At 52.1% G+C, this 22,524-nt stretch overlaps 1 protein-coding gene across 1 annotated transcript; it reads left to right on the top strand.

Annotated features, from left to right (window-relative positions):
• The first annotated feature begins 470 nt into the window (after positions 1–470).
• On the top strand, positions 471–21,470 carry SLC13A5 (solute carrier family 13 member 5). Its single transcript, XM_083588694.1, has 12 exons — positions 471–600; positions 5,638–5,766; positions 6,295–6,431; positions 7,193–7,416; positions 10,464–10,632; positions 11,752–11,874; positions 12,902–13,114; positions 13,891–14,012; positions 14,436–14,554; positions 17,466–17,627; positions 18,258–18,395; positions 20,059–21,470. The coding sequence occupies exons 1-12, from the start codon at positions 493–495 to the stop codon at positions 20,182–20,184; spliced, it is 1,770 nt and encodes a 589-aa protein (XP_083444820.1). The 5' UTR covers positions 471–492; the 3' UTR covers positions 20,185–21,470.
• The last annotated feature ends 1,054 nt before the right edge of the window (positions 21,471–22,524 follow it).

The following is a 22,524-nucleotide window of genomic DNA, read 5'->3' as shown; positions in this document are numbered from 1 at the left end:
CCCGTCACTTTTAGCGCAAAAATCCCGGCCTTCGAGGAAGCGATTTCTTTGCGCAAGAGCGCGCCACTGGTTGTGCAACCTGAAGCGGAGGTGACCCCCAAGCCATCTGCCTCTCTGTCCTGCGGCTGCCCCCAAACACCAGGGGGTGACCCGCCCCCGCCTCGCTTGACTTTCCTCGCCCGATGGAAATTTTACTCTGGATGTAACTTTCCAGTTCCAGCTGTTTCCCTGGATCTGGCGAGGAAGGTGAACAAGAGGTCCAGGCGACTCCTGCGCGGCCAGGCCAGGGCACTCTGCACGCGCTCAGAGGCGTCCTGCGGACAGAAGAGGCGACGAAGGCGACGGCGGAGGAGGAGACCGGTTCCCGGAGTGGGAAGGGGGGGGGAGAGGAGTGAGTGGGGCGGGGGCTGGCTCGGTCCCAAGCGGGCGCTGTTGCTTAAAAGGCCGGCCGGCGAGGCGAGCGCGGCGCTGTCTCTGCCTCTGCGTCTCGGGATGCCGTCGCCGCCGCTGCTCCGCTCTCTGCTCCGCTGCAAGACCCTGGTCACGCTGGCCGGCGCCCCGCTCGCTCTCCTGCCGCTGCCGCTTCTCGTGCCCACCCAGGTCAGTCAGTTCGGCCGACCAGCCAGCCAGCCTGCCTAGTGGGCAGAGCGAGGTCCCTCTCCTGGCCAAACGAAGGGGCGCCCCCCTTCCGCCAGTTCCTCTTGGGGTGGCACGTCGAGCCTCCCCGGACAGGAGCAGTCTACCGCCTCCGGCCCGGGCTGGCGTTTCTCTGCTGCTGCCGGGGCCAGGCATAAGCGTCGCCTCGGCGGGAGAAGCCAAGCCACGCCAGGTCCAAACGGAGCCTCTCCAGAGGCCGCGGGGGTGTCCTTTTTGCAATCGCCCTTCCCGTCTCTTTCCTCGGGGGCGTCCTGGGGGTCCCTCAGCGGGCCTCTTCTGCCGACCACCAGCAGCGCCCCCTCCCCACTCGGGCTCCCGCAGCATCCTGCCTCCGACAGCGGAGGGAAGACCTGAGCCTCTCCCTCCCAGAGTGTCCAACCCCTCCGCCTCTTTGGGGGTATTGAAGACGCGGGAGGGAGGGTGAAACCTCCTCATGATAAGCCCCCGCCGCAAGAACATGCGAGAGAGGGAGGGGAGGGGGCCTGGGGGCCTGAAGAGGGAGCTGGCAGTCACCATCACCGCCACCTTTGGACCAAAAAGTATTCAGACAAACCCAATGGAACCTCCATGTCTAGGGAGCGTATACCTGTAAATGCTACACACCAGAGTTTTTTGGGGGGGGCTCGGTCTGTGGGCTTCCCGGAGGCACTTGGCAAACAGGAGATAGCCCTAAGCAATTCCTGCGCCGAGGGACACGCACTCTGCATAAGCAGAGAGACATTCGGTTCATTTCTGGGGACATGTTCCGGTCCGAGCGCTGATCCGATTCAAATCTGTTTCTGGCTCTAATGTAAGGTTACCAGATGTCCCCGTTTCCTGGAGACAGTCCCCGGATTTACAAATCAGTCCCCATACAAAACCCTATCATTCCTACTGAAGTTGAAAAGTGTCCCCGGATTCATTGGGGGGGGGGGTGGGAATCTGGTGCTCAGTAGCAAGCGGGGATGGGGTTGTGGAGAAAGAAAAAAGATTTTCGGTGTGGTTTTGAAAGGGGAAATCTCAGCACCAGCCCTGAACGGAGCCCTGTCAACTGGAAGGAGGAGCGCCAGTCCCAGCTCCAGATGGGCACCTTGAGAGGGGGCCGCCCACGGTGAGCCCCAGCTCCGCCCGCATTGGTGGTTTTTCAGCAGAGCTCAGATGGCCATCTGACAGGGGTTCTTTAGTTGAGATTCCTGCATTGCAGGGGGTGGGCCAGATGATCCCTGGGGTCCCTTCCAACTCTACAATTCTAAGATTCTAAGGGAAGAGTTACACAGATGCATCCGGCACGCGCTTCAAGAGCTGCCCAGGAGGGTGGCAAGCTGTGTGCCCAGCGGGGAGCGGATTCTGCCTGCGTTCCCCACAATGCTCCTTGGGTCCTGTGGGGCGTTGGGCAGCCTGAACCGACCAACAATGTCTGCACAGGCAACTCTCCTAAATCTCGTCCATCCCACTGACAGATGCAGCTTTCGTACTGTGTCGCCAGCAGTTCCCCCAGTGCTTTCACGATTCCAATATTCTATTTATCTGCGCAAGCCGAGAAGGTGTCCCTCCTTTCGTTTCTTCTAGACTGCAGCTGCAGTTAATTTCTAAGCCTGGTTGTATTCTTGAACTTTAAAGAAATGATTTACTCCAAGCGGGTCAGGAGGGCATTGGCTGGTGCTGGGTGGAAGGATGCAAGCTGACCCAGGATGCCGAGGGCACCAGGCGCTTCTTCAGGCAGAGCGAGGGCGTGGGAAGTCACCCTGGACATTTGGACATTTCCCCTTTGCCCATATTAGGTCGTGATGGCGGGCCTGGGAGGCGGGAGAGGGCAGGACCCAGGCACCAAAGGGTTAAAGTGGCCAGAAACATTAGGAAGGACCTTCTGACTGTCCAAGCTGCTCAACACCTACTCCAAGACTGCTTGGGAAGGTAATGGGCTCTCCTTGCTTAGAAGCTTCAGGGATGCTCTGGCAGTGTGGGTTACTATACACACACACATATATGACTCAGCTATACAGCTGCAAATATAACATTTTACATGCATTATACAAATGTGACACTAGATGGCAATGGTGAGCTAATGGCAAATTCACTATCTATTTTTAAAATGTTTTTTAAAAAAGCATTTTCACTGTGTGTTTTAAAAATATATATGTCCAGATTGAGCCAGAGAGGTGCTTAGAACTTACAAGCTTCCTTGGTCTTCCTATCTGTAGTGTACATGTCTGGCTTTTTTGTTTCTTTAAAGGTGTGCTAAAATATTGCTGTCTTGTCATGCTCGCTTCACTCCATGGCGGGACATTTGCAGTCGTTCTGGACCCCTTGACACTCTCCCTCCCAACTTTCAGATAAAAGGAAGCCCTTCTTCATGCAGTGCAGAGTTAAATTATGGAACACAGGAGGCAGTGATGACTACCAGCCTGGATGGCCCTAAAGAAGATTAGAAAAAATTATGGAGGAGAGGGCTATTGATGGCTACTAGCCATGATGGCCATGCTGTGCCTCCACAGTTGGAGGCAGCGATGCTTCTGAATACCGGCTTCTGGAAACTACAGGAGGGGAGAGTGCTCTTGTGTTCGAATTCTGCTTGAGGGCTTCCCATTGGGGCACCTGGCTGGGTCACTGTGAGAGCAGGAGGCTGAACAAGATGGGCCCCCCTTGCCTCATTCTGCAGCCAGGCACTTTTGATGTGCTTCTGGGAGGTGCATGGGCATCTCCTAAGAATTCCCTTCACTCTTAGCAAACTACAGTTCCCAGGATTCTTTGAGGGAAGCCATGTCTGTTAACGGCAATATAAAATCGATCTAAATGTGGAGGGTGGCTGAAGCCAAGTTACAGGGAACCAGGCAGAGGGCCTTCTCGGTAGTGGCATCCGTCCTGTGGAACGCCCTCCCACCAGATATCAAAGAGGACAACAACTACCAAACGTTTAGAAGACATCTGAAGGCAGCCCTGTTTAGGGACACTTTTAATGTTTAATAGGTTATTGTTATTTTAGTGTTTTGTTGGAAGCCACCCAGAGTGGCTGGGGAAACCCAGCCAGATGGGCGGGGCATAAATAAATAAATAAATAAATAAATAAATAAATAATAATAATTAGTTATCGTACAATAAATAGGCCACCTGCCCCATGCAAACAGGTCTGGACCAATGTGAAATTTGACACACACACCCCGCTTCTTCTTTTCTTTTTTAAGAGGCGTCTTGTGGGTGAGCAGGTCTGTTGGTTGCCCTGTGTTCTGGCAAACAGTCATTTTGGGCACAATCAAATGGAGAGGCAATGAGGTGTTTGCCCCAAAGATCCCCTGTTGACAAGACGTTAAATGGCCCCGTCTTCCCACAGGAAAATTGACTTGACAAATTCTAGGCCATTTCAGCCTCTCATTAGCAGTTTGATCTGGCCTGTTTACGCAACATTAATCCAGAGAGTCTGGCTTGTGGTTGCCGTAATTGTGGTTTGGTGGAGATTCATTCCAATTACGGACTGCCAGAGGAGTGATTAACTCTCCTGCATTGTGGTAGTTGTAAATTTTTATGCGGGGGACTTTTTGGTTCTAGTGACACCCCTATCCTTGCTCTTGGAGTCACTGAATGCGTGTGGATCTCTTTCCCCATCCTTCCCACCAGCCAATCCACTCAACGCCTTTTCTGCCTGTGCAAATTGAATTCAGTGTGCACCTAAAGGCAGCCTCACCTCATTCCAGTTTTCTAAAACAGTTCGCAAACTGAAACACAGAACCCTCTTTCAAAATGTGCACCTCTGAATTTTGCAATGCACCAGTTCTCCAGCCAAATAATGTGTGCAAAGATGTATGTGCATATTTTGATATAATAACACTTAATGCTGACAAATTTTAAGTAGGACTTTAAAAAAAATGAAATTTGCAAACTGATGTGGCATTGTGGAGAACTGAAGAAGTGGAAAATGAGCTGAAATGGGAGGTTCTCCCATGCCTCCTGAATCTGCAAGGAACCTGCTCTATTTTGCACTAATTTCTGAATCAGGCCAGAGCCGGCGCTGCCATTAGGCAGAGTGAGGCAGTGGCCTCAGGAGGCAGATTCTAGGAAGCAGGGAGCAGGGAACAGCAACCAAATGTCAGAAGGCAGAATGTTGTGTGTGGCACAGGATCTTCTCCCCTGGATGTCAGCAACGTGGGCCCCAGAGCACAGGGGATGAGTTAGACTCAGAGAGTAAATTAAGTGAATAAGGGACCGGCTCTGTAGATGAGATGAGAACTGACTGTCAGAATTGAGAAAGGGCAGTTTGACCTGCCCCCCCTCGCTAGAGAAGGCTCTATTAGATCTCATGGAGAGGAAGAGTTGGAAGGCAGTCAGAGCGCTGCTAGGCAATCAGCAGATAAGCAGAGGTCTGAGTCCGGGTCGAGTGAGAGTAAGGAGGAGCGGGGAGGTCAGCCGTCCTCGATCCAGGCATCTGGATAAAATCAGATGGCATCTTCAGGTGGGATGGGGAGAAACTCCTTGCCAGAACCCCTGGAGAGCAGCTGCTGCCAGTCAGTGTGGGCAATGCTGAGCTAGCTGGATCAATGTTCCTACAAACCTCGGGTCTCAGTGTCTTGGGCCTTCTGAAAAAAAGAATCCCACAATGTGTTCAGTACTACAATAGCTCTGGGCAGGCAGTTATTTGGAGAGCAGGGCTGGCAGCGAACCCAGGGAACACACAGACAAAGGTTTACGAAGACCAGTGATTTTATCCGTCAAGCCTCTTCCTGGCAAATCTGGAAAACTGGAATGCATGTCCAGTTCCCAAAATGTGGGGTGCACCAGTTCAACCCATCCCAGTGGAAGCTGAGGAAGCTGAGCCTCTGGTCCAGCCATTCGGGCAAGGAGGGTTCCTGGGCCCTGAGGCATTCCTGCTTGTGTCCTGCATTAGAGGAAGATGGAATAGAGGATGCTTTGAGTCTCTCCTAACCATACAATTCTACAGTTCTGTGAGTCTGTGATCACTGGGCCTGATGGAACTCTCCCTCCCTCCCTCTCTCTTTTCCCTCCTTGCAGGAGGCCAGGTGTGGCTATGTGATCATCCTCATGGCTGTGTACTGGTGCACAGAGGTGATCCCTTTGGCAGTCACAGCCCTCCTGCCTGTCATCCTGTTCCCGATGTTTGGCATCCTGGAGTCCAAAAAGGTAAGTCTCAAGGGCAGCAGAGGAGAGGCAAGGAAAGTTCTAATTCTTCCTCTTCTACTGCCTGGAACCCGGAACCTTTTTTGAGACTGAGCAAAATCCAACAACTGAGCTCAGGAAGTCAGAGGACAACAGGGAGGAAGGGCAGGAGCAGAATTAGACCTATATATACAGCCAGGTTAGCACTTGAATGGGGCAGAAGAACCAAGAGGGAGGCTGCGGACTGGATTGGGCCCTGAAAAATACAAGCTGAGCCACCGTGCAAGCAGGGGCCATCCTGGGAAGGGAAATGTACTCTGTGCATGCCCAGAGGTGACTGCAAGGACTATAGGCATTCCAGACCTCAAAGAAGCCCTATTGCCAGAGTACAGAGGGTGGGTGTTGGGAGAGGGGGGAGGGAGCCCTCCCCAGAGAGGCAGGGAATCGGGGAAGGCAGCCAAGCCAGCCACCATGAAGCTGCACCATCTGTGACAACGGTGGCCAAAAGTGACCAAGAGTTATGCCTCCTTCATTTCCCTGCTCACTTCCCAGGTGTGCATGCAGTACCTGAAAGACACCAACATGCTCTTTGTGGGGGGCCTGATCGTGGCCGTCGCTGTGGAACACTGGAATCTGCACAAACGCATTGCCCTGAGGGTGCTGCTGATTGTCGGGGTGAAACCAGCCCTGTAAGTGACTCCTGTCTAACCACCCCAACATCCCAAGGGAAACCAGGTGGGGAGATGGCTGAGGCTTCTAATGCAGTGTGTGTGTGTGTGTCTGGGGGGGGGGTTATACTGGGTCAGAGCCGGAGGCTTACATGTAACACTTGTCACATGCTCAGAGGGCCTCCTTTCACAGCTGCTGCTTGGGCATGCGGACCAGTACATTGTCCCAGGAGGCACACCCTCCCATTTATTATTTATCCGTTTCACAAAATTTATACAACTCTTGATAGCTTTTTTTTTTTAAAGAAACATCAAAGTGATTTGCATAAAAGTCAAAGCAATGAAATTAAAATTAAGGAAAAAATAACAGCAATAGTTTCAGGCTTTTGAGAAGTTAAAATAACAATAGACTAAAAACGGATGTAAAAATTGCATTGGCTTTCTAAGCATGGCATAGGCTTGTCATGTGTGCTGCCAGATTTGTAGACCCACCTTTGAGGGTGGGGGGCAGCTTCAGCTGAGCTCTACAGGGGGGGCCTATCCAGCACAAAACCCCTGCCGCAGCCAGGTTGCCCTTTCCTGGCTCTGGGGTGAAACCTGCATGATTTTTCCCAACCTATCCACCCAACCTCAGATGTCTGTGTTGTTTTTGGTGAGTGGGTGGGAGTCAAGGTATTTAAAGGTCCTCTGCTTGGTCACCTGGGGCCGATCCTCGGACACCCCAAGCGACCACCTGGCCAGCTTCCCTCTCTCCTCCCCGCCTGCCTCTGTCCTCCTTGCAGGCTGATGTTGGGCTTCATGGGGGTCACAGCCTTCCTTTCCATGTGGATCAGCAACACGGCCACCACCGCCATGATGGTTCCCATAGTCCAGGCGGTCCTGGACCAGATGAACAGCTCTGAGCAGGATCTGGCCGTCATGGAGTCTGCAGCTGCTGGGCAGCACAGCAACCCCAAGGGTGAACTGGAAGGGAAGGTGGCTGCCTTGGGGGTCTCCACAGTGCAGGGTAAGTGGGCGACGGCTGCAAGGAATCGTGGGGCGGTGGGAGCGGGGAGCAATGGTTAAAAAATAAATAAAATTTCTCAACCTCATTGTCAAGGCTTCAGGGAATCCTATCCCTCTCACGGTGGGATGCCAAGAAGCGGAAAAACAAGAAGAGTTCTTACCATGTAGTTTATTCAATATTCACAGAGAAAGACGAAGGAACGCTGTCTCTCTTAGTTAATGGCGTTGCTCCAAGTCAAGTCCCACCCCCTCAGTCCCTCCTATTCTACGTTTTCTATTCCCTGCGCTGGCTGATCTGTGCTTTCTGCCTCTGAGTTTTCTGTTCTATTACTCTCAAGGCATGCCTTGTTCTGGGAGATGGGGGGTCAGGAATGCTTTCAAGAGACACTGAGTCTGTTAGCTGTCTCTTCCCTGGTGCTTCTTCTTCCTGCTGCCCCCCCTCCAATATTTCCCAGCTCCTTCCCTCTGCAGCCTCTGAACTATATGACCTTCTGCAAACCACTGTTCTAAATCTACACTGTCCTCCTCTTTTCAGAAAGGTGTAGGAAAGGGGGGGGGGACTGTCCCCACCATTCCTCCTCACTCCAGCCCCTGACACTCATGTGGAATTCTCAGCATTAGATTTTTAAAAATCATTTATTTCACATGTTTATTAACCGTCGCATGGTCTAAGGCCATCAGAGGAGTGCAGAAGACTAAACTGAATTGAAATCCAGAATTGACTCCAACTCAAAAGAGCAGACCTCTTGAAAGTATGAAGATCAGAAGATCCTGCTGGATCAGACCAGTGGCCCATCTTGTCCAGCATCCTGTTCTCACAGGGAGGAACCAGATGCCCATTATGAAAAACCTGCAAGCAGGACCTGGGCACAAGAGCACTTCCCCCCTCCCGCCACTTCCAGCAGCTGGTATTCAGAAGCATTGCTGCCTCCAACTGTGGATGCCAGAGCACAGTCACTATGGCTCATAGCAGCCTCCAGACAGCTGCTAATTGCCATTGATAGCCCTCTCCCGCATGCATCTGAAATTAGCATTATTTAGCCGTGTCTATCAGTTTCAGTGGGTCCGCTGAGTAGGGCAAACACTGCCTACAGCCCGACAATTCTAAAAAGAGCAAAAGCCATGTCTGCGAGTTCTAAGCATGGTTAAAAGCATTCCCACGAATTCTAAAAACGACAGGCACTTCTGAACTGCCCCCATTTCCCGCTGGAATTCAATCCCATAATAACTGGCAAATTGCAGGTTGTGCAATTCCAACTGATTGGCAGCTCTTGTGCCACAAACCTGCGTCCCCTGAATAAGGAGGTTTGTCCTGCAATAAGAGAAGGTATGGGAAAATGGCCCGGAAAGTTTGCTTTGATGCAACCATCTCCTCCGTAAACAAATTGGAGAGAAGGCTCAACTCGGCAGCCAGCATTGTCTAATCTCTCTGCAAAGAAATCAGGAAGAGCATTCTATAAAGAGGGCAAGTGGGAGCTACCTGGAGAGGCCAGGGATGGAAGGAGAGGCTACCTGTATGTGAAACAGCTCGCAGTCTTGTAATGCATGGGGGCAGCTGCTAGTTTTCATCTGGTTTTTTTATTATTTAAAAAAAGAGTAGACAAATCTGTTAGCCATGACAGCTGAAAGGGCCCTCCGTGTCAATACCAGATACTGCTGGCGGGTAAAAGGTGTAGACTTCCATGTTCACATCCCTCCTCATGACCAGGGATCTAACTCCACATTCTGCACCCATGTCAGGAGATTATTATTTTTTAAAAATGCAATCCTTGGCATTGGAGGAGCTGCTTTAAAGAATACTACTGATATCAGTTTTAATAAATTTTAGAAAGCCAATGCAAGTTTTAATCTGTTTCCAGCCTGTGGTTTTTGAAAGCTTTGAATGGTTATCTTGCTGATAATTTTTATTGTTTTTATCATTTTTGTAAACTGCTTTGAGGCTTAAAAAACAACAACCAACTGCAGTCAAGCGGTGTAGTATACGTTTTATGAAATAAATAAATAATAAAATGCATACGCCAGACGTCTTCCGAGAAATACACAGCTCTCCCTCTCCTCATTTTGCCCTCTGGGGTAGATTAGGCTGAGAGGTAGAGACTAGCCCCACAAAGTCACCCAGTGAGCTTTGTGTGGCTGAGTAAGGATTCGAACTCTGTCCTCCCAGGTCCTCCTAGTCCAACACTCCACAAGTGCTGCTCCACATTGCAAGGAGAGGCTTAGCCCTTTCTTCCCCAGCCACAATCTCAATAAGAGAGTCAGCTCCTCCCATGCAGCAATCGGAGATAGGAAAAAGCTTCTCAGAGTGCCAGCAGGGACCCTTACAGTAGCAGACTTTACTGCCTCTGTATCTTGATTTTCATCAGGTTCATGGCTGGGGAAGGGAAGGGTTAAACCTTCCCCTGCAAGTGTAAAAATAATCAGCCCCAAGGATTTTTTTTTATTTTTTAATGCCCCTAATGTGAACCACACAATTAACAGTAACTCTCTGTAGTTTTCTCTTCCAGAGGCAGCTGGGCAGCTGGTTAGCTGCTGTCTGGAGGCTGTTAAAAGCCCTAGTGGCTGTGCTCTGCCTCTGCAGTTGGAGGCAGCAATGCTTGTGAATGCCAATTGCTGAAAGCCACAGGAAAAGAGAGGGCTTGAATCCCAATAGGGGCAACTGGTTGGCCGTTGTGAGAACAGGTTGCTGGACTAGATGGGCCTCCTTGGGTCTGATGCAGCCGGGCTCTTCACATGTTCTTATGCTGAGCCAGGTGGGTCTCTCTGGAGCCAGTACAGCGCACAGCGCACCACTTGCACCTTGAGGGCTCACTCTGGTCTCTTTCTCCCACCCACCTGGTGTTGCATTGCAATCAAAGGCCAAATCAGCTTTGTCTCCTTCCAGTGAGGCTGTATTTTAATCTTGTTTTTTAAGTTGTATTTCAATCAATTGTTTTTATATCTGGTGTTAGCCGCCCCGAGCCCGGTCTTGGCTGGTGAGGGCAGGGTATAAATAATAATAATAATAATTATTATTATTATTATTATTATTATTATTATTATTATTATTAGTTGCGGGCAACGGGCACTTGCCAGACAGCTCCAAGAAGTGTGAGAGGGAGACCAAGAAGAGGATCAACAAAGGGATGACCCTCTGTGTCTGCTACGCTGCCAGCATCGGAGGGACAGCAACCCTGACCGGGACGGGGCCAAACCTGGTCCTCAAAGGTCAGATGAACCAGTAAGTTTCTGCCGCACCCACAACATGACACACAGGCTGGACTCTGCTGTGTGGCTCTTTTATTGAAACCAAAACGGTGTGCCGTGGGGTTTTTTTCTTCTTGGGGTCATTGGGCTGAAAGGGGGCCTGTGTTTCGTTCAGCCCTCTTGGTCACTTGTTGTGTTACTCCTAAACAATCCAAGCTGGGGTTCTCCCGGAACAGCCTTCCCCCACCCTGTTCCTGATGACCTCCACATTGCTCTCCTATCGGTCTATTCTTCCTTGGTCAGACACCACCGGGATTTTTGTGTCCAGGTTAAAGGCTGGATCTAGACACATCAAGAAATAATTTTAGGGAAACGCATTGTAAACTGCACAATGGGAAATTGTGTTGGCAAAAGGCGGGGCTCCGCAGCGCCATCTAGTGACACAGTGTTATAACGCATATAAAACACTTTTTCTTTGCTCCTGTAGCTGAGTCCTAAGAAGGATATTGGCAAGCTGGAAGGTGTGTAGGGAGGGCAGCCAGAATGATCCAGGGTCTGGAAACTAAACCTTACAAGGAAAGGTTGAGGGAGCTGGAATTGTTTATCCTGGAGAAAAGGAGACTGAGCGGGGATATGAGAGCCGTCTTCAGATATCTGAAGGGCTGCCACTTGGATTCATAGAGTTCTTTGAATCATAGTTGGAAGGGGCCTAAGAGTCTTCTAGTCCAACCCGCTGCAATGCAGGAATATTTCACCCAACCTGGGGCTCGAACCAACGACCCTAGGATCCAGAGTTTCATGTTCTACCATTCAGAGCCACACAGATGGAGCAGGCTTGTTTTCTGCTGCTCCAGAGGGGAGGATCCAAAACAACAAATTCAACTGACAAAAAATGAGATTCCGACTCAAAATTAGGAAGAACTTTCTGAGGATAACAACTGGATCAGGCTCCTTGGAAGCTAGTGGCCTCTCCTTCAATGGAAGTTTTGAAAGAGAGGTTGGATCTGTCAGGCACCCTTTAGTTGTGATTCCTGCCTTGCTGGGCAGGGGGTCAGACTAGATGGCCCTTAGGGGAACCCCTTCAGCTCTACACTTCTACTATTCTGTGATTCTAGGCTTTTCAACCATTTCCTCCTCCTCCTCCTCCTCCCAGGTTGTTCCCTGAGAACGGCGACATCTTGAACTTTGCCTCCTGGTTTGGCTTTGCCTTCCCGAACATGCTCCTGATGCTGACGCTCGCCTGGTTCTGGCTCCAGGTCTCCTTCATGGGGTTCAAGTAAGGACTCTGCACCTTTGGGTGGGCTGGTGGATAAGGTGGCCCTGCTTTGTCCGGGGCTGGGGCACCTGTGGCAGCCCTCAGCCATCCAGATCTTCCTGGACTCCTTGTCCCTGACCTCTGGCCTGGCTGGCTGCTTCTGGGCCTTGCTGGGAATCCAGCAAACAGAAGACCATCAGAAGAGCCCTGCTGGATCAGGCCTATGACCCATCTTGTCCAGCATCCTGTGGCCAACCAGATGCCCCAATGGGAAACTGGCAGAAAGAACCTGAGCACATGAATCCTCTCCCCACTGTTGGTTTCCTGCAACTCGTAAATTCATGGAGGAGAGGGAAATTGAAGGCTATTAGCGATAGTGGCTAAAAGCCTTCAGCTGCTTTTCACCCTAAAGGGGCCTCATTGCGTAAACATAAAAACACACTCCCATCAATGCGCTTTCCCCATTGCGCCTCTCTGAAGGGCCAGTAGTGGTGTAGAGGTTAGAGGGCCAACTAAGGTGGGAGAGACTAGGGTTCAAATCCGCCCCCCACTTGGCCATGAAACTCACTGTGGGCCAGTCACTGTCTCTCAGTTTAACCTACCTTGCAAGGGTGTCGTGAGAGTGGCAGGGAAGAGCCATGTAAACCGCCTAGAGCTCCTTGGAGAAACAAGTACATTTCCCTGATCGTGGCTGCTCTGCCACGCCACCTGCGGCTTTGCTCTGGCCACGACTTGCGCCAGCCCAGCTTGGCTCTCTCCTGGAGCCTCCAGCACCTCTTGTGTATGCCCTTTCCTGGTGTTTCTGTGTTCAGATCCTTCTCCCCCTTTGGGTATCCTGTTGAGCTCACAGCCAGCCCGCCACAGACAACAAACACAAATGTGCCAAGTTCCCAAGTTGCGCCAGGTGCCCAGTTGTGGGACCCTCTCCTCCCCTCCCTCCCTCCTTGCTGAATCCCCCAGGTTGCAACCCAAAAGGTCAGCCTGCTAGAGTGGTTACCTGGCAGTCTACTTGGCCCCCTGCCTTGACCACCCTGCTCTTTCTCTCCAGCTTCCGGAAGACCTGGGGCTGCGGGACCCAGAGGACGGAAAAGGAGCAGGCCGCCTTGCGGGTGCTGAAAGAGGAGCACCGGAAACTGGGGCCCATCTCCTTTGCAGAGTTCAACGTGCTGCTGGCCTTCACCCTCCTCATCCTCCTCTGGTTCACCAGGGACCCTGGATTCATCCCCGGTTGGGCCACCACCCTCTTCAACAAGGACAAGGAGTGAGTGGGCTTTGTTCTTCCTCTTGCTAGCCATTTTGCAGACCAGTGATGCTATCTGTGTGGTGTTTTGTATTTGGGGGGGGGGTTCCCCGATAGCACCAGGCTTAGGGCACTCAGGATTGCTTGCAGCGAAGAGTCTCCTCCTCCTTGTGCCAGCCTGTTCCAGGTTCGAATCCCTGCTTGGCTGGGAGACTCTGGGAGCAGCCTGGAAGAAATCTTGCTTGTGCAGGAAATTTGGGAGGTTAAATGGGAGAATCTGAGCACCTTGGAGGAACCCAAGAAGAGCCCTGTTGGATTAGGCCAATGGTCCATTTAGTCTGGCTTCCTGTCCTCACAGTGGCTAGGTACCCCTGAAAACCTAGGGATTGAGATAGGCTGCACCTGCACCTGGAGGTTCCATCAGAACCTTTTTCTGTGCCATGCATAATTTCACAAACTGCTATCATGTTGCCTCTTACTCGCTTTATCTCTAAACTAAAAAGTCCCAACTGTTCTTCATAAGGGAGTTGCTCCATCCCTTTGATCCTTTGGGTTGCCCTTTTCCAATTCTGCAATATCCTTTTTGAAAGGACTCCTAGGAGAGGCCCAGAGAGGGATGCAGCAAGGAGGGTGTTCATATTTCTCCTGGGAGCTCATGTTCCCTCCAGGGTGTGTGGGGGGTGCTGGCTGGAGGTTTGAGGCATTCAACTGGCTGACCTGTTGCTTTTGGGACTGAGCAAGGCGAATGGGACACTGCTGCCACCTCCTCATTCTTTATCTTCCCAAACGTGTCCCAGGTATGTGACGGATGCCACTGTGGCCATCTTCGTGGCCTTTCTCCTGTTCATCCTTCCTGCCACCAGGCCCAGGTGTGGCTTCTGCAGTCATAGCAGCTGCGACCTAGAAGAGGCGGAGGAAGGTAAAGGAAGGCGGAGACCGCCCCCCACAGGGCCTTTGAGGAGGCTGGTCAAAAGAGACAGACCAGGAGGGGCGTGCTGGGTTCTGCCAGTATTTCATAGCATTGTAGGGTTGGAAGGGACCCCCAAAGGTCATCCAGTCCAACCCCCTGCAATGCAGGACTCCCAGCTGAAGAATCCCTGGCAGGTGGCCATTCAACTTCTGCTTAAAAACCTCCCATGGAGTACAGTCAGCTACCTTCTTCCCCTATTCAACAGCTCCTACCCTATAAAGTTATTCTGATCTCTGTGTGACCCTTGCCATGGCATCCAGCCTGCTGGCAGCCTCCTGCTGGTGCCAGCTGCATGGTAGGTGGCTGGGTGTCCTCACTGGCCCCTGCTTGCCTCCCCCCTCACACCCAACTTCTCTTGGACTCTCTCCGCAGCTATGAAGGAGCCCTTCTTCCCTGCCCCATTGCTGAACTGGAAGGTGGTCCAGCATAAGATGCCATGGAGCATCGTGCTGCTTCTCGGAGGAGGCTTCGCCCTGGCCAATGGGAGCGACGTAAGTCCTTGGTAGTGGCAGGAGGGGGGCTGGCTGGTTATGGGCATCAGAGAGCTCTGCCAAACCTGGACCTTTGCCACCCAACTTTGGAGGCATGCGTTTCACGTGTGGCTCCCTCCACAGTGGCAGCGTCATTGAATATGTCTCTCTCTGTGTAAATAAAGGCTGTGGGGCAGCCAAAGGGTGCCTCTAGCCACACACAGAGTGCACTACCCTTTCCTGTAATGTTGGGAATTGTGGGAGGGAGCAGGGCCTATGAACCTCCAGGCAAGTCTTGCGTGTGGCCTCTCTCATTTTTGGAAAATGTATTCCGTTCGAAAGCTTGAGCAGGAAGGGAAAGGGAAATCCTTCTGGGAAATCCTTGCAAACGATTTATTTCTTTATCTCCCTGTCCTCATTTAATCCCCGCAAGAGCCCTGTGAGGTAGGCTAGGCTAGGCTAAGGGGCAGCTCACCCAGTGAACTCCATGGCCGAGCAGAGGGGATTTGAACCCAGGGCTCTCCCAGGTCCTAGTCCAATGCTCTAACCGCTACAGCTCTTAGGTGGCTGTAGTGAGGCCTCCTCCTGTGTGCTTAAGCCATGGGGAGTGGGGAATTTGAGGGGCCTCTCTCTGAGCTGAGCCTGAGCCTCACCGCAGTAGCCGGTCCCCAGTCTCCCTGGCAACACTAGAAGCATGCCAGGGCTGGCTGTTCTCTAGCTCGAAGGCCACTGTCAATTGCGCCAAGCGAACCACAGCGCTGGTGGGGCAGGCTGTGCCCCATGGCACAGAATGGTGCAGCAGGTTGCAGGCCTGTCCTTCCCCCTGTTCCATCCGGGGCTCTTGGACGTGATTCCCGTGATGTTGCCGTTTTTCTGGCCTTGGGGTGATGGGGGGGAATGTGCCCTCCACGATGCCACTTGGCACCAGAGCCCCCTCCTGCCACTGCCAGCTGCATTCTAGTGTCCCCGGGAGAAGGGAGGACTTGACCTAGTTTCAACTCGCTGGGAAATGACTGCAAACTCTCTCCCTGGTCATATTGAGCACCACTCCAAATGATACGTTTAAATGCAAAAAAACCTCCACCCCGCCAGCCATTCAGCAGCCCGTCCGGAACAAGCCTCCCTTGTCCTCCCCAGAAGAACTTGGCCTGAGCCAAGCCCTGCCGGGCTCAGACAAAGAGGGTGCTGTGCGCTGCCCAACCTGCCGGCCTCATCCATGCATTGGAAAAGAGGCCTCTTTAGCAGCAGCACCACAGCAGTGTGCAGGACTTGGCCCTGCTAAGCTGGTTCCTGCTCTAATCCTTAGAACTAAGTAACCGGCCAGCCGGAGGCCTGGGCAGGCCAGGTCATCCTCTTATATACCTGCTGGGATTGACAAGGCATCTGCCCCTCACCTGAATCTCACAGCTCTCCTGTAGCTGCCTCTGATTAGTTATCATTTAACTCTTGGGGGAAATAATTAGCATCACACATCATGTGCACGGAAGTTGCCGAACCAATTAACCAACTAGAAGGATTTACTGTTAATAGCACCAGTTTTCCTGTAACTTGATATTGCTGGATAGTTTTGATGAACTGCAAAAGCATTTTTAGTTTGCTTTCTGTTGCCACCCTGGAACTTTTATTTGTTAGTGCCAATTTGTTTTGTACGATTCCTTGCAAATGAAGGGGGAATCGGGAACTGGACCCTCATTTCTAATGTGGGGAGGGGCCCCAATTCAGTAAGACGCTCTCTAGCTCAAGAGGAGACCTGCATGGATCCCTCCCCTGGGATGAGGCTCCTCTGTGCATTGCCGGAGCTGTCTGAAGACAGGAAATGCTTTTGAATCCCAGTTGCTGGAAGCCGTGGGAGAGAAGAGTGTTGCTCTTGTGCTCAAATCTTTAAGGCACCTGTTTCCCCCTTGTGAGAACAGGATGCTGGACTAGATGGGCCACTAGCCTAACTCAGCAGGGCTTTTCTTATGGGCGTTTGTTGTGAGAGCAGAACCTCCATGCCCAGGGATAGTCTACCTCTGAATGCCAGATCATGTGGAACAACAACTGGAGAGTGCTGATCTGCTTGGGTCCTGCTTCCTGGTTTCCCATAACTGATATCTGGTTGGGCTGTGGGAACGGGATACTGGGCTAGATGGGCCACTGGCCTGATCCAGCAGCAGTCTTAAGCATTTTGTGGGTTTTGCAAAGTACTACATGGGCCCCAAGGGTTAAGGACACCACCACCCTCAGTGGTTGGACAAATACAATTGATTGTCAGGAGACCACAGCGGTGGTCGGTCCCCCCCAATATTGTCATGGACTGGCTGGATACAGGGGAGTGATGGGAGGCACCAGCTGGGAAACCTCTAAGGGAACCCCCAGGGGAAGAAGGCTCAGATGGTGTTGGGATGCCGATGAGTGTCAGAGGGAGAAGAGGGAGCAGACTGGGAGGAGGAGGTGTTGGAAGCAGAAGAGGCAACAGAGTTTAGTGAGCAGGAAGAGGCTGTGGCAGAGAGCAGTCCGGACTCAGAGGCAGAAGCAGGGGTGGGGTGGGGTGGGGGGCCAAGAGGCAGAGATGAGTCAGGCTGCTGAAGAAGCCAGGGAGTCTCCCCCTCCTGCTGCGACCAGCTCCCCTCCCCGCTGGTCTCCTAGAACACACAGAGACATGAAAAGAGCAGAGCAGAGCAGAGATTGGTTGTGCGCAGGCACAGTCTAAGACTACCTGGGAAGTCAGGGAGAGGAGGAGACTTAGAAGGTGGTGGGAGGCAGGGGCCTTCAGCTCTCACAACTGCCTTGCTGGAGCAGGACCTACTGGGAAGAGCTATTGGGATCTGTTTTGGTTTCTTGACTACAGAGTTAACTTCACTGACACCATGTTTTGCTTTGATCGCTGACCAACGCTTGACTTCAGCACCGGACAATATTCTCTTTCTCTGCTCTTGCCCCACAACTCCAGGCTTCAGGGCTTTCCAAATGGCTGGGTGACCAGATGACCCCTCTGCACAGCGTCCCCCCCTGGGCCATCGCCATCATCCTCTCCCTGGTCATCGCCATCTTCACCGAATGCACCAGCAACGTGGCCACCGCAACCCTCTTCCTGCCAGTCTTCGCCTCCTTGGTAAGGGAGCTTTCCTCCTTACTGATTTTTATTTCACACTGACAACCCTAAACCCAGCTTGTAAGGATTAAAACAAGGGAAACCAAGGCAGAATGGAGGCTTCTGGCCTCCCGCACACTGGTGGCCAGCCAGGGTTCCAGCAAGGTTCACATTTAGGCCCAGCTGAATAAGTTTTGAGGGCTAGGACCTAGAGTAGGACTGTTACTATCTCAAGTACTGTATCCATGCCAGGTATCAGGCGACAGGTCTCTGCCCCACAAGCATACAGTTGTTTGTCTGGCAAATTTGTTTAGAAAGCCTGGAAAAGAGGAGATAGGAGAGCCATCTTCAAATATCACCTGGAGGATGGAGCAGACTTGTTTTCTGCTGCTCCAGAGGGGAGGACCCAATCCAACGGATTCAAATGACCAGAAAGGAGATTCCGACTAAACTCTAGGAATGACTTTCTGATGGTGGAAAGGACTCTCTCAGGAGTTGGTGGGCTTTCCTTCTTGGGAGGTTTTCAAGCTGAGGTTGGAGGACCACCTGTCAGGGGTGATTTAGTTGTGACTCCTGCATTGCAGGCAGTTTTGACGAGATGACGCCGGGGTCCCTTCCAGCCCCATGATTCTCTGCTCTCTTTCTCTCCAGTCGCAGTCCATCGAGGTCAACCCCCTCTACATCATGATTCCCTGCACCCTCAGCGCCTCGTTTGCCTTCATGCTACCCGTGGCCACCCCTCCCAATGCCATCGTATTCTCCTACGGACACCTCCGCGTCTCAGACATGGTAAGGGGGCAGCTTTGCTGTTGCTCAGGCCTCCCCCAGCCTCCCCATAGGCTGCTCTCTGTGGGTGCTGCTAAGAAGCCAAACCTCTAGATCAGTGGTTCCCAAAGTGGCAGGTACCACTCCCCTGGGTGAGGGGGGATTCCCTGGAGAGGAAGTTTTCATTTGATTTTGAAAAAATCATGGAATTGTAGAGTTAGAAGGGACCTTCAAGGGCCATCTAGTCCAAGGGCCATCTAGTCCATCTAGGGCATTTGTACAATTGATTGCTACTGTTTTGAATTTATTATCTTCCTTAGTGGGTCACACAAACCGTTATTCTGAATAATGCTTTCTGTAGGGTAAGGAGGCACTGGGGAGGTGTTTATGTAACCAAGTGGGTGATGTCCCCCTCCCCAAAAGGTTAGGAAACCACTTCTCTATATGTTTTGGACCACAACTCCCATCAGCCCTTGCAGCCAGCACACCATATTAGAATAAATACAGTGGTACCTCAGGTTACATACGCTTCGGGTTACATACGCTTCAGGTTACAGACTCCGCTAACCCAGAAAGAACAGTTTCAGGTTAAGAATGGACCTCTGGAACGAATTAAGTACTTAACCTGAGGTACCACTGCAATACTTGCCCACTGAGGTTGATGGGAACTGTAGCCCAAAACATCTGGGTTGGGGAAGGCTGCTTTAAGGGGATGCTAATGTCTCCTGTTGATTGTGATGAATCTTGCTGTGGGGCTCAGCTTAAGGCTGAGCAGGCAAGAAGGCCTTGGCTGGCTTGTGGCCGGCGTGGAGGAATCCCAGTGGGCCTAACCAAGATGACACAACTGAGGGCATTGACTGATATTAATTTGCAGACGTTTCCCAAACTTGGGTCTCCAGCTCTTTTTGGACTACAATACCCATCATCCTGACCACTGGTCCTGCTAGCTAGGGATGATGGGGGTTGTAGTCCAACAACAGCTGGAGACCCAAGTTTGGGGCACTCTGCTCTAAAGGGTACCAGTGATGATGGTTTTGCTCAGAGCTTCTGAATACCAGTTGCCGGAAACTGCAGGAGGGGAGACAGCTCTTGTCCTCAGGTCCTACTTGTGGACTTCCTATGGGCATCTGGTTGACCACTGTGAGAACAAGATGCTGGCCTAGGTGGGCCACTGGCCTGATCCAGAAGGCTCTTTCCAAACCATCCAATCTGGTGGCCATCGCTGCCTCTTGAGGGAATGAGTTCCATGAAGCAGCGATGGCCACCAGATTGGACGGTTTGGTAAAAGGACTGGGCAGGTTCATGTAGGAGGAGAGGGCTCTTGATGGCTACCAACCATGATGGCTACGTTCTGCCTCCACGGTCAGAGGCGTCAATGCTTCTGGAACCAGAAGGGCCATTGGCCTCATCCGGTGGGCTCATCTTATGCTCTTAGGGGCCTCTTTCCTAACTGTTCACCGAGTTCTTCAAAACATCCGGGCCACGTGAAGCGGGGAGAGCACACAGTTTGCACACTGTGTTCCTGGACAAGGAGATCTCTCTGGGCAAGGGGTGGTTCCCTCCTGACCAGGACAGGTCATGCTCTGACGGCAGCGTCTCCTCCTTGCCTCCCTCCCACAAAAGTATTCTACTGCCTGAGCTTGACCCATGAGACACCTGCCTCCTCCTTCTCTTCTCTCCCTCCCAGGCCAAGACGGGCATCGTAATGAACGTCATCGGTGTCTTCTGCATCACCCTGGCCATAAACAGCTGGGGCCGCGCCATGTTCCACTTGGACACCTTCCCTTCGTGGGCCAACGCCACTGGGAAGTGAGGGCCGGGTCAGCCAAAGAGGACCTTGGCACGTGGGCTTCCTCGCCTCCTCAGCCGCCTGGGCCCTGGAACTTTCCCTCCAGCGCTGGCCCTTTGGAGTCCACGGGTGTGTTTTTGGGTTGAGGCTAGAGACTGTTTGAAACCTGCCTCAACTGCTGCCTCTGCTGCTTCCTGAAGGGACCCTGAGGAGGACGAGGGACCCCCGCAGGAGGGGCGTCTTCTCCTGGGACCAGCCGTCCGAATGGAATACGGGTCATTTGTTTTTAAGAGAAGAAAAGGACCGTAAAATAGGACAAGGAAGAAGTTGCTGCTGCTGCTGCTACTTTTCATAGAATCATAGAATTGTGGAGTCAGAAGGGATCCCCAAAGGTCGTTTAGCCCAACCCCCTTCAACGTAGGAGTTGCAAGCAAAACATTCACCTTTGACTGAGGGAGTGGGGAGCCCACAGGCCTGGCAAAACTCACAGCCGCTGAGGGAGAGCCTAGGGACTCCCACAGGCCATGGGAACCAGGATCTGCATCCTCCCTCCCTCCCTCCCTCCTGCCTGGGGCCTGCAGGTTAACCATTGCACAAAGAAAGAGACACATGGAACAAATACTTGACCCAGAGTCCAGCTGGGCAGGAGGCCCCACTCAGGTGGACACAAAGCACATAGGAAGCTGCCTTATACAGAGTCAAACCATTGGCCCATATAGCTCAGTATTGTCGACACTGGTTGGCAGCAGCGGCTCACCAGGGTTCTAGGCAAGGATCTCTCTCATCCTTACCTGGAGAGGCTGCAGGAGTTTGAACCTAGAACCTTCTGCATGCAAGGCTGATGCTGTGCCAAAGGCCCAGAGCTTCCCCAGATGGGACCTTGAAACATAGGAGACAACTCCTAGGGGCTGAGGTCTCTTCGCCCTCTCCCAATAAAATATCTGAGGGGGCCGGGACCCCCAAAGTTGATGGGCATTGCTATTCAAATGGTGTGTGTTCACCATGCCATGTGATCGATTACGCAGGGCAGGGCTTACCTCCTCCCCGCCCATATTTTATTCAAGTTGGCCCTCTTGCCTTAGAATGCCTTGCGGAAATGACCCCTTTGCAGGCTCTAAGCCAGGGAGGTGGAGTGGCCACTGGGCTGGACGTGGACAGGGAAGAGGGGTGGGGTGGGAGGAAAGGCAGAACAGCCAGATTCTAATACAGGTAGCCCTAAATATATTTAATGTTGTTATTTAATTGCCTTAAAATATTAATAAAGCACCACTTGTGTTTTGTAAATTTTAAATAAACTGCTTGTTAATTCACCCCGATGCCTTGGAATGCAAGAGAGCCTGTGGTGCATACAGTGGTTAGGGGGTCGGACTAAGACCTAGGAGAGAGCAGGGTTCAAATCCCCCACTCAGCTGACCTTGGGCCAACCTCTGCCTCTCAGCCCAACCTTCCTTGCAGGGTTGTTGTGAGGATAAAACAGGGCGGGGAAAATCTGTGTTGCCACCTTGAGCTCAAATAAACAAACACTCATAAATCAGAAAGGACCTCTGTGCTCCTCCAGATACCGTTGTCTGGCTCCCAACTCCCATCAGCCTCAGCAGCCAGCAGTCAGGGCAGGGGATGAGGTGTGTGTGTGTGTGTGTGTGTGTGTGTGTGTGTTGCCCTGCAAACAACATCTGAAGAGGTCACACACGGGTTCCCCCTCAGGCCTGGTGATGCTATACTGTAGGAGGAGGAGAAGAAGAAGAGTTTGGATTTGATATCCCGCTTTATCACTACCCGAAGGAGTCTCAAAGCGGCTAACATTCTCCTTTCCCTTCCTCCCCCACAACAAACACTCTGTGAGGTGAGTGGGGCTGAGAGACTTCAGAGAAGTGTGACTGGCCCGAGGTCACCCAGCAGCTGCATGTGGAGGAGCGGAGACGCGAACCCGGTTCACCAGATTACGAGTCTACCGCTCTTAACCACTACACCACACTGGCTCCTACTACTACACTAAGCACCAAGTGACTGAATCTTGCTCTAGAGAGTTTGCAGTCTCAATGGGGATGATCAGGAGGAGAGGGACTGGGGCCATTGAGGACCGAGGGCAAAGGGCATCTGGCAGGGAGTCTGCAGGGGCCTATGTGACATTGTCATGGATCCATATCTTCCTTCCTTACGTCTCCTTACTCCCTGTGAAAATGGGGGGTGGGACTTTTGCTTGAGCCTGCAGGGCGGGCGGGGATTTTCTGACATGACTCTTGTATGGTGTCTAGTGTTTGAGATGCTTGATAAAGACTAAATATTATTTGTATTGTTATTGTTCATGGTGTTACCTCTCCGGGGTGGGGGTGCTTATCTGTCTGCTTCTTGTTGGAACTGCAG

The sequence above is a fragment of the Podarcis filfolensis genome, assembly GCF_964270895.1.
Source record: "Podarcis filfolensis genome assembly, chromosome: 15".
Taxonomy (NCBI): domain Eukaryota; kingdom Metazoa; phylum Chordata; class Lepidosauria; order Squamata; family Lacertidae; genus Podarcis; species Podarcis filfolensis.
This window is presented reverse-complemented; position numbering and strand designations above follow the sequence as displayed.